This window comes from Nansenia antarctica (assembly GCF_963989245.1).
Source record: "Nansenia antarctica genome assembly, chromosome: 7".
Classification (NCBI taxonomy): Eukaryota; Metazoa; Chordata; class Actinopteri; order Argentiniformes; family Microstomatidae; genus Nansenia; species Nansenia antarctica.
The window spans coordinates 2352008-2364473 of NC_137677.1; the positions used below are offsets into that span (position 1 = coordinate 2352008).

At 43.2% G+C, this 12466-nt stretch overlaps 1 protein-coding gene across 3 annotated transcripts in view; it reads right to left on the reverse strand.

Moving 5' to 3' along the window:
• Positions 1-12230, reverse strand: part of slc9a7 (solute carrier family 9 member 7) — a gene marked incomplete at its 5' end in the record, with an annotated part of 34807 nt that extends 22577 nt beyond the window's left edge. For all 3 annotated transcript variants that reach the window (XM_080536425.1, XM_080536423.1, XM_080536424.1), the window contains 6 exons: positions 1197-1302; positions 1524-1636; positions 2102-2178; positions 4900-4977; positions 5761-5963; positions 12065-12230. In XM_080536425.1, coding sequence (XP_080392551.1) covers positions 1197-1302; positions 1524-1636; positions 2102-2178; positions 4900-4977; positions 5761-5963; positions 12065-12230 — 743 coding nt within the window. The remainder of the gene's footprint in view (positions 1-1196; positions 1303-1523; positions 1637-2101; positions 2179-4899; positions 4978-5760; positions 5964-12064) is intronic.
• Positions 12231-12466: the final 236 nt, after the last annotated feature.

Here is a 12466-nt window from a genome sequence, read left to right on the forward strand (position 1 = left end):
TCTTGAGATAGAATCTTGAGATAGAGTCTTGAGATAGAATCTTGAGATAGAGCCGTGAGATAGAGTCGTGAGATAGAGTCTTGAGATAGAATCTTGAGATAGAGTCTTGAGATAGAGCCTTGAGATAGTCGTGAGATAGAGCCTTGAGATAGAGTCGTGAGATAGAGTCGTGAGATAGAGTCGTGAGATAGAGTCGTGAGATAGAGTCGTGAGATAGAGCCTTGAGAGAGAATCTTGAGATAGAATCTTGAGATAGAATCTGGAGATAGCGTCTTGAGATAGAATCTTGAGATAGAATCTGGAGATAGCGTCTTGAGATAGAATCTTGAGATAGAATCTGGAGATAGCGTCTTGAGAGAGAGCCTTGAGATAGAGTCGTGAGACAGAGTCGTGAGATAGAGCCTCGAGATAGAGCCTCGAGATAGAGTCTCGAGATAGAGATAGACTCTTATCTATTTAAGATACTCGTGGTTGCGGGGAAAAAGGCTATCACTAGGAAATGGGGTACGGAGGACTTACCTACTCAGGCCCAATGGGTAGACACAGTGGGGGAAATCCATGTTATGGAAAGACTGACTCACAGGTTACGACTTTTAGGACCACCGATGGACAGTAAATGGATGAAAAGGACTTGATGGCAATTGACACAGATTTGAGACATGACAGCAGTAGCTTTTTCTTTTGGTTGTTTTTGTTGATAATGACTTATAGCTTGCAGGTGGAAGTCACCCCATTTCTTGACCACGCAGAGGTGGATATTAGACTATATAGACATAGCCAGCATGGAACACTGGATAGCCAACAGGCATCAGGCAATATTTCTTGCTGGGATCAAACTATAACCATTCTCAAGACACTACTATAGGCTAATCTATTTGCTCCTTCCATAGGGTCCTGTAGGTTAGGGGGTGGGGGGCTGGGGGGCTGTGATTGGGCGGGTGGGTTGGAGGTATTTGGCGGGAGGGACATTTGTGGGAGGAGAGGGAGGTGGGGAACTGTTGGGGTAAAGGTAGATTGGGAAGGGGAAGGGGAAGGGGGGGGTGGAAGGTTTATGGGAATTTTGTATTTCTCCTGGATTTTTGTTATTCTATTTCTTTTCTGTTCATTTATATGTTACCACTCCCATGTACCATTCCCTGAAGAAATAATAATAAAAAATCGATCACAAAAAAAGACAGAAGACAGCCGGGACTTACGAGGAGAGGACGATGGCCACGGCGTCGTTCATGACGCTCTCTCCAAACAGCAGTGCGTACAGGTCCACGTCGGCATGGAGCTCATTGAAGATGGCCAGCACCGTCACTAGAATCACACACACAGACACAGACACACACACACACACACACACACACACACACACAATCATGTGTTCCAAGTTAGAATATTATAGGAAACCAGATTCATTAAATGTTGCTGTTTAATTTAGTGGCAGATGATTCCAGCTGCACTAGAGGCCTAGAGAGGAGGGACTCTGGGATGAGGTGGGTGTTGTGGTGGTGGCGGGGTCAGACGCTGTACTGTACCTGGGTCGGTGGCGGAGATGATCGCTCCAAAGAAAAGACAGTCGGTGTAGTAGAACTTGTCAGTGAGCTGCCCTACGAACTGCATCAGTTTAACCACTCCATACATGAGGTTCCTGAGGAGACGCGGGAGTCACAATCAATACAAACAATATTTCACAATATTTTTATTATCATTTTTATATACCAACATCAAAGACAAAACAACAAAAGACAAAGAAAGAGAAACATACAATAACAAAGTTCACAAACATAGACACACACAACTTGCATCAATTTTGGATTGAATAAAAAAACAATACAAAAACAAAACTCTCCTCCACTATTGTAAAGTATTCTATCCTACATGTTCTTCATGTATGGTTCCCACAGCTTGTCAAAGTCTTTCGCTTGCCTTTAATAATGTAGGTTAGTCTTTCCAGACCAATACATTCCAAGAACCCCCTTTTCCTCAATACAAACATCTAATCAAACCAATCTGCCCAGTAGGGAACATTTTAATGGATGGCAACAGAAAAAAATACTGCCCTTTTGAAGTCTGTGTATGACCGTGCATAAATCAACATCTGAAGCTAACTCACCCAATGACAAAGCATGATATGGCAGTTCCTAGGAAGGCATACGTTATGATGGAGCCCAGATTTCTGAAGAAGTGTCTCTGGAAGAAGAAGAGAGGGGACATAATAATACATAAGACATATAGCTCATATCTCATAGTAATAGTTATGGTATAAAGTATAAACGTTGTGCCATTTGGATCCTCTACAAACTGCACCACAGTATCAGAGAACAAGTCAGAAGTGAAGGTCCACACTGAGAGAGATAGCTTCCCTTTTAGTTATTCAGTAATTCCTCTAATTGTGCTTGTAGGACATAATGGTCGTCTACTCATTGACCCTTCACGTCTCAACGGGAGCGCGTCCCCTGGGTCTCCTGCAGACACGGGTGGCCGAGTCACTAAACAAACACACCCTCAGCCTCATGGGACAATGACAAGTCATTTAAGAAAACAGAATGACTCATGGGAGCTAGTGCAGAACCCTAACCCGCACTCTGTTCAGCTCCACGTCTCATGCTCTCTCTGTGGTTCATAACTCATAACTGTTCACTTATGTGAACAGAAGTGGAGGCAAGAAATATTAGTAGGCTCAGATTAATTATTCAATGAATACATTTCTCTTCTTTAGTGTGAGCCCTAACCACCGGGCAACCATACCAGTTACCACAAAGGCAGAATAAAATAAAACACACAACAGTAGGCTAACAGTAGGCTAAAGTAAACACCGCTAGTGACAAATCACATCACATGACCACACCAGAGGGAGAAAACAACGTACTGCATTTCTCTTTTGGGCGGACATGATTCCCCCCCCCTCCCCCGTTTCCTGAGGGCCCATTACTGACTCAGCAGTTGTGTAATTCGACATGAAATCTCTGGAATCCATCAGGCTCTGTCTCTTCACTTCTACACATAGATAGAAAGCAATATGCACCTACTATACAAACAAACTGTCAAGCCAAGACAAGCCTACAAAGGTTAAACTTTGTTGATAGTGAGACATCGTGAGCACTTGGAGGGGGTAGCAGAATCTCAAGGGGCCCGAAACACAATTAGTTTGATTGTTACCAACTGAAAAAACGTACAGACGTTTAAATCCTCCAAACTATGCGTTATCCACATGCACCATTCCTGGTCCTGTGACATAACGTGCTTTTCTCAGGGCTCTATTACAACTCTATACAGAGGATAGAATCATGCGTTCTCTCTCTTAGCCACTGGTCAGAACTCACAGACAGACAGGGACAAGTCAAGTCAAGAGTCAAGAGTCACTTTATTGTCCCATCACTGGGAAATTTGTATTGGGCTTACACCCCACAGCAGCCAACAAAGAGCAACAGACAATACAGGATATTAGCACACAAACAGAAGGCAGACCTGATTAAAACAAGAGTGGAAATAAAATGATAAGCAAGATAAGTTACATTCATCTGGTGCAGTTTAAAAGTTTAACAGAAACGGGAATAAAAGAATTTTTAAATCTATTTAATCTAGCGCGGGGGACTCTGAACCTCCTCCCAGAGGGCAGCAGTTCATACTCTGCATGTAGGACATGGGAGGGATTCATGAGAATTCTACTAGCCTGTCTGAGAGTAGCCTGTTCAAAAATAGACTGCAGGGATGAGTGGTCTTTCACCCCTATGATCTTCCATGCAGTCTGTATCAGTCGGACCAGTTTGGACCTTAGTTTTACAGATAGGTTACCAAACCAAGATGTAATGCCGTATCTGATAATACGTATTATCAACTTCTCGTACCATCCCTAATTTCAGGGTCAAGATAAGCCAATAAGCAATAAATACACACCTAAACACTGGGCTGTCAATCTCCCAGCCGTGTGTAATGGTGGGAGCGGTGGCAGTGGTGTAGTGTAGTTGTTTCTAGTGGGTATACTGTGATTTTCCCCTCCCAGCCTCATATCGTTCATTTTGGAACCCCATAAAAATAAATCTGCGCTCCCTGTCTAACGTTATATATATATATCTAACATTACATGTTATAAGGCTGATCTGTGCATGATAGTGCTGCATTTTGACATATTTCATGTGGCATCTCCCCCCTTTGATGGTATATGACGCTATAGTCAGTCCCAATGGGTCCAAAATTCAAGTGCTTCGTAACACAGACGGGGTGAATTTTATGAATGAAAGTGTGAAAGTTCTGTCACAAAACGCCGTTACGTATCCTCACACATTCTTAAGTGGGTATATGGAAATCCTTGGCCTTTCCTAGTGGGTATACGGCGTAGTCCTGCGTATCACTAAACTACACCACTGAGCGGTGGTTTGTGAACCAGACATATATGAAGACATATAGCCTACTTCAAACAAACAGTAACTGCAAAACGAAATGCTTTAAAACATTATTCAAAGAACATCATCATGATAACAATAGAACAGAACATTGTTTCAAGATGTATATTCGTAAGTATAAGTCATGTGCTAGGATGGAAGTGTCACAATGAACATATGCATTCACCCCCCACGGTCGTTAACGAAACAATGGCAGCATATTGGCAGTGTACTACGGTAACCTAAGACAGGAAGTGAAATACAACTGGTCTGGCTTTCCTCCCCAAAGAGCTGTTCCTTCTCAGTACAGTCAATGCTCTTACAGCCTGACCAATGAGAGCTTTTCTCAGCCACCCCTCTGTCCAATGAGACGGCTTGTTTTGGCAGCAGACTCACCCAACCCGACCCCACTCATGCACAGCATATGTGACCCAGGCTCAGGTTGCAATTGAGTCATCATGCTAATTATCCTTTTATCATAAAAACAAAACACTGCTTCTATATGGAGAAAGATGCACAGTTGACTTACCTTTTTTAGACTATATCCAGCATGGAAAATGATTGGAGGTAGCAATATATTAAAGAATACTTCAGGGTCAAAGGTAACCTGCGAAATGAATTGAAAGACATGTATGAATATCTTGAGATAAAAAGAAACCATCATAAAAAAATGTAAACCCTAGTAACACAACTAGTGACACACCGGCAACTTATGAAGGTCAAGAAGGAATCCCCACCCTAACAACACTGATAAAGTAGCTGAGTAAAGGTATAATAACAGACATCAGGTAGATTATATACAATACAAGGATATAGAGACTAAAATGATAGCAGTTATACCATATCTCTTCTAATGTCATGCCTTCAGACTAGGGCTCTCACGTTTCGATTTTTATTTTAAAAAATAAATAATAATAATAATAAATGTATTTGATTAAAAACATTATTGAATGACAAAACATAACAGCTAAAAACACATACAACCTGTGTAGGAATGATAATGCAACTATTATAAATAATTTGTTTAACATGTACATTGACCTGTACATTGTTTGATAATTGTTTCTCCAGTCATGTACAGTTTGATGAGAGACCTAGTGTGTCTAGTGTGTCTAGTTCCCACACAACAAATTGTCCAATGAAATAACAGAATACATTTTAGATCAGTTTGTACCAAGGGATATGAACATTGCTAGCTTGCTACTACTGATCAAATGTAAACAAAACACAACGTGTGTGGCCCTCAAGACATTGGAAAAGACCCCTGGGCACCTGGCACCTGGGCCAAAATGACTTTGACACCCCTGGTTTAGACAATATGCAGGTAGATTGGGTTACATGTTTTACAAAAGCCCTGAAAGAGAGAGGTGGCTGGGGGAGAGACTGGTACCTTGCGCAGCATGTCATTCTGCTCCACGTTGTGGATCTCCCGAGAGTTGATCTCCCCTTTCAGCGTGTACTCAAAGAACTTCCCGCTAACGTTGAGCAGCAGCGTGCTGACAGGCCCTTCCTTCAGGACGCAGCTCGGGGGGGTCTTGTTGTGGTAGCTGGTGGCGGGGATGCCGTAACGCAGGATCACGCCCACCAACAACCCTGAGCAACAGGAGAGAGAAACACACACACATTACAGATACTGTGAATTATTATAAGTCTATTTATGCCTGCTTTATGGAAACCTTCTCTGTGCATGACCATATCAATGGCATACAACGTGGAGTACATTTCTATATTGTTCATCTCTGAATTAGAGCAGCATCACGTGACGTTAGAATTATAAGGTTCTATCTCCATTTTTGGTCAAAATTGAGTTTTTTACATAATCTGATCCATTAGGTGTTTAGTAATGCCTGTGTGGTGTTATTTTTTAGTTAGTAATTAATAAAAACACAAAGGTTCCATCTCACAGAACATAACGGAATGTAAAAACTTTGACACTCAATATCTCTGAACTACGCTAAACGGAGATAGAACCTTATCATTCTAAGCTCACGATCAGTTAAATCAACCATAAGGATCTTATACACACACTAGCTCCTCATATCTCACAGCATCTTCCAATCACCAGCACAGGCTGAAACATCAGCCGCCTCTCACTGTCCGCCACCCTTGCTTATGCTACTCTCTGCAAGACTGTCTTGTACACAGTCAAGAGTGTAAAAAAATATATATAATCCACTAGAAATGCTCACAAGAGAAAAGGATCAGGCAGTTCCAAAGCAATGGAGGAGGCAGGGTGGTAGAGCATGAAGGGGGGAGGGGGAGGGAGAGAGAGAGAGAGAGAGAGAGAGAGAGAGAGAGAGAGAGAACAGAGAGAGAGAGAGAACAGAGAGAGAGAGAGAGAGACACACAGAGAGAGAGAGAGAGAGAGAGAGAGAGAGAGAACAGAGAGAGAGAGAGAGAAAGAGAGACAGAGAGAGAGAGAGAGAGAGAGAGAGAGACAGAGACAGAGACAGAGACAGAGACAGAGACAGAGACAGAGACAGAGACAGAGACAGAGACAGAGACAGAGACAGAGACAGAGAAGAGAGAGAGAGAGAGAGAGAGAGAGAGAGAGAGAGAGAGAGAGAGAGAGAGAGAGAGAGAGAGAGAGAGAGAGAGACAGAGCTAAATCTAAGGAAAATGAAAGCCAGTTCCAGAACATAAATCCTCTGGTAAGACAGTAGTCATGTGGAGGAGACGGGCCAGACTGCTGCACCGCATTTACTACAAGCACCATGGGGTAACTGCAGGGACTACAGGACACACACACACACACACACTGTAACACACACACACACACACACACACACACACAAACCCATACTGTAACACACACACACACACACACACACACAAACCCCTACTGTAACACACACACACACACACACACACACAAACCCATACTGTAACACACACACACACACAAACTGTAACACACACACACACACACAAACCCATACTGTAACACACACACACACACACACGGCACATTTAAAGATATGTGTAAATGACGTTATTAGTGCTGACTGACTGGATGCATTGCAAAGGTTTCACCAGTTAACCTTAACCACAGATGACTAGGACACACAGAGTTGAATGATGAATGGCGTGTGGGGGAGGACCGTAGGCTTAAAATCACAAAACAAATACTAGGCTAAATTAAATGTGGAACAAAGAGCAATGTAGTGTCAGGAAAGCACCTGTGAGTACGACCAACCGTCTAACAGCACTATGAAACTAGAGAACGTGCACACACCCATGGAAAAACCCACATGTTTTTTAAAAGTTATTTTTTGATAGAGACTCTATTTATTGATAGAGACAGTAGAGATTTTGACAGGAAGGATGGGTGTGAGAGAGGGTGTGAGAGAGAGAGAGAGAGAGAGAGAGAGAGAGAGAGAGAGAGAGAGAGAGAGAGAGAGAGAGAGAGAGAGAGAGAGAGAGAGTAGAGATGACATGCAAGATATGTCCACGGCCGGATTCGAACCGGGAACCCTGCGGTTACGTGGTCGACGCTTAACCCGTTACGCCACCTAAGCTCCCCTCATAGTTTAATCTTTGCTGTAACTGCAGACAGGTGACTGAGACCAGGTGGACAAGGACAGACAGGCAGACCTGGCAATAGTGACTGGTGGTAACACAAGAAACTAATATTATGTTATTCTATCTCTGGCTACTGCAGGGGTTACAATACTGAACTGACGGGTGACAACAAATGACTGTCTCTCTTAGGCCTTTTCCTGAGGAAATGGAAATGCTGCCTCATCTCATTGACATTTGAAGCCCTTTAAGAGCCCCGCTAACTGAGATTAAGAGTTATCACGCCAACAAATGCCCTCCGCCCACATAATACTTACCCTGTGCTAAATTCATTAATCTTTGAGGTTTGAAAAAACCTATATAATATAAACACTTAGTGTGAGCTGAGAGAGAGCGAGAGAGAGAGATGTACTTTGCCATACACAAAACCAGTAACTTACACTCATTTCCCTGCAGAACACTGTTAACCTTTGGTTTCTTGGTACTTTACAACATAGTCATTTCCCAGCAGCACATTGGAGGCTGCATCCGTCCTCTCAGACGACCAGCTGGAGCTTTGTGTAGCTGTGTGTAGCTGTGTGTAGCTGTGTGTAGCTGTGTGCAGCGCATCTCAAAGAGAGGGAGACACAGAGACTACGCAAAGAAGACAACCTGTTTTATCTGCTTGGTCACTCCCAGCTGGAATCACTTAGCCTACTAAACCAGAGAGGCATGATGGGATACCAGATTAACACTAAACTATCATATCATATACCAGATTAACACTAAACTATCATATTATATACCAGATAGGAACACTAAACTATCACTGAGAATGTGTTAATCATCCTACACAACATCATACATAAATGTATTCAACAGTGTGCTGTCATACTACACAGACGATAGTTTATACACTTGCTTAAAGAATGATGGGGTGGCATTTTGACCAAATACCAGGCAAGATCCATTTGGAGCTGAATTGAGATTTGGTTTTAAAACTGTTTTTTTGGTTTGAGTTCCGTTTAAAAGAGAGCACTAGTTGATTGCTGTCACTGTAAGTGTACATACATAGCATACGAGGCAGCAGAAAAAGCTTTCCATTTGCCTTGATTACGCAGAATACTGGGCTGACTACTATACACCTTGCTGCATGTTATTACATGATCAAAGAAATGGTAAATGGACTGCACTTATATAGCACCTTTTTTTCTGCTCCAAAGCGCTTTACAACGGCCTCTCATTCACCCATTCACACACACATTCACACACCAATGGCGGCAAGCTACCATGCAAGGCGCCGGCCCGCTCACCGTGAGCAATTTTGGGGTTCAGGGTCTTGCCCAAGGACACTTCAACATGTGGCCACTGGCCAGCCGGGTCTCGAACCGCCGATCTGCCAACCTTGTGATCATTAGACGGCGGCTCTACCTCCTGCGCCACAGCCGCCCCAAACATATTATTAAATGATCAAAGCACAGGGTTCCTTCAACAGGGCAGGCTTTCTGCAGTATTGTTGTCTGGACAATATAGCCTATTGGTTGGCCTTTTAAGATCTAGCATGTTGGCCAGAATTGGTCTACATAAAAGTACAAATAAAACAGGCCCAGCTGATAAGAAAAAAACAGTCCAGAAGGGCTGGAGAAAAGCAACGTCTATACCCTCATCACTATTCTCTGGTTAACAAATAAAGACAACATAATGGTAAGACGGGTCGTTCACAGAAGCAGAGAGAATCGTTTGCACAGGGCAGGGAGATGTGGCTTCCTCAAACTTGACCACACACTAGCAGACTTCTCTGTTCTCCTACCTGCCTGGTGTCCTCTCATCTAGCCTGGTGCCATGCCTGATTCTCATTAGAAGAACAAGTGTACAGCTTGAAAACCAAGGAGCAGAGAAGTGAGAAAAGGTAAGTATTACAGAGCCCCCCTGGGGTCACGTGGTAGAAAAAAAATATTTGATGTGTGAATCCGTTCCCTCTGTTTAGTAATTAGTTCCCTCGGTTTAGTAATTTGTTAGGGTTATGGTTACGAGCCAGAACGATCGCAAGGATTGGGGTTAGGGTTAGGGTTAGAATCCTTGCGATCGTTCTGGCTCGTAGGCCTAACCCTAACCCTACCCATAACCCTAACGAATTACTAAACTGAGGGAACGAATTACTAAATTGAGGGAACGGATTCACACATCAAATATTTTTTTGATACCACGTGACCCCAGGGGGGCTCCGTAAAGTATTGTAACATCAGTCTATGTAAGATACCGTAATAACATGAGTCATCGTAGCACTGTCTTGGTTATGTGTCTGCTGTTTTCGAGGAAGAAAAGCCATTTGAACCTCTCAGTCCCCAACAAACATGGTTGTTAAACAGCCAAAAACTTCCAAAGGAACACATTTGTATTCATTAAAAGGTTAAATCAATTAATATAAACCAGGGAAGCGTATCAGGGACTAGATACAAACTATTTCTGCCTTGAGAGCTGTTTGATTCTCTATTAGGCTCCATTACAGGGAAGTCAGTGCTCAGGACAGTAGACTTGTTTATGGGGAGTTCAGACTATGGTTAGACTATGGTTAGACTGGGGGGATTCAGACTATGGTCAGACTATGGTTAGACTGTGGTCAGACTACGGTTAGACTATGGTTCAGACTGTGGTTAGACTATGGTTAGACTATGGTCAGACTATGGTTAGACTAGGGTCAGACTATGGTCAGACTATGGTCAGACTATGGTTAGACTGTGGTTAGACTGTGGTTAGACAGACTATGGTCAGACTACAGTTAGACTACGGTTAGACTATGGTCAGACTACGGTTAGACTGTGGTTAGACTGTGGTTAGACTATGGTTAGACTATGGTTAGACTATGGTTAGACTATGGTTAGACTATGGTTAGACTATGGTCAGACTATGGTTAGACTGTGGTTAGACTATGGTCAGACTATGGTCAGACTATGGTCAGACTATGGTTAGACTATGGTTAGACTATGGTTAGACTATGGTCAGACTATGGTCAGACTATGGTCAGACTATGGTTAGACTATGGTTCAGACTATGGTTCAGACTATGGTCAGACTATGGTCAGACTATGGTCAGACTATGGTCAGACTATGGTTAGACTATGGTTAGACTATGGTTAGACTGGGGAGGTTCAGGCTATGGTTAGACTACGGTTAGACTGTGGTTAACACTAGAACAGCCGTGCCTTTTTACCTACTAAAAGAGCTCTTTACAATGCTCAAGCTGCCATTTACACACAACGACCACTAGTTGGCCACTTGTAAATTAGCCTGCTTCCTACACAGAAAAACAGCAAAATAGCTTCATACTATCTTATCCTGATGTGATTTTTGAAAATGTAAGGATACTGGGAGGTAGAACGCACATATCTAGGACAAGTCATGAAAGGAGGGTCCTGAAATTTGATCGAGTGCAAAGACATAACATTTTTCTTTACTCACAGGGGACCCCAAATTACCCCTCATGGCTGTTCTAGTGTTAAGCTTCATGTTGACTGAAGGTGACATGTCTTGATTGATGTCTCAACATGGCACAGACAGTGAAGGCCCAAAAGCAACCAGGTGACCTAAAGTGTTCACGTGATAGTACAGTACAGTATTGCGCCACACTATTGCCATTTATTGTATCTGCGATCTGCTTTGGAGAATGAATGACTGAACTCCGGTAGGACCTACCATGACATCATAGACTCCTTGTGTAAATCAACAGCAACTATGGAGGCGATTTAGACTGATTTTACCTCCCTGTGTCATGCAATTTCATGACAACATATGAACTGGTTCTATGCAATGTTCTATGTTATGGTATCTTTGCAGGGGAGTGATGGATGATGTCCAATCCAAACACAGTGAATCGCAACAACAGCAAATGACAGAAATGTCACTGACTCCCCCCCCATAACCAATTAGGTGCGCATTTATCGAATCATTTATCGAATCATATTTATGGCGCATTATATATTATAATATAATCACGACGTTGGATCTACACGGGTTGATACCAATGCATATGTCTATGGCTGATGCATGCATGCAGAATTCATACCGTAGCAATGACATGACATCGCCTGCAAAAGAGCTTTGGAATATCTAAGCTTGGATCATTCATATCATAGGGGGATTGCATTGATCTCGGGTTTGTCATGCAATGCGTTGTGTGTCTTGCAGGACAGGTCTCACCGTATATCATGGCCAAGCCGGTCTCGTGGAGGAAACGCACTCTCCTGTGTTTGAAAAGCCAGATAGTGAGAATGGTTAAGGTCAGCAGTAAGATGAACGTCAGCAGATTGACGCTGTCCTGGCGGTGACTTTCTTCAGCCTCCTTCTCGGTGGCCAGTTCCTCCATGCCGCTGTCCTGGGCTTTCATCTTGGAGGCCTGGTTGATCAACAGAACCAGGATAACGGGGAACATCATGCTCTTCTCCAGTAACAGACTCCGGGGTCTGGGTTTGGTGGCCATGTCCATGGTGCAAGATGCTGCCTGCACGGATGTCTCCGCTCCGTGGGACTGCGCAAGGTTTGTCAAAACAAATGAGACGCACGAGCTGAATAAATCGTTGCCTGTGTTAGTTCAGCCTTTTA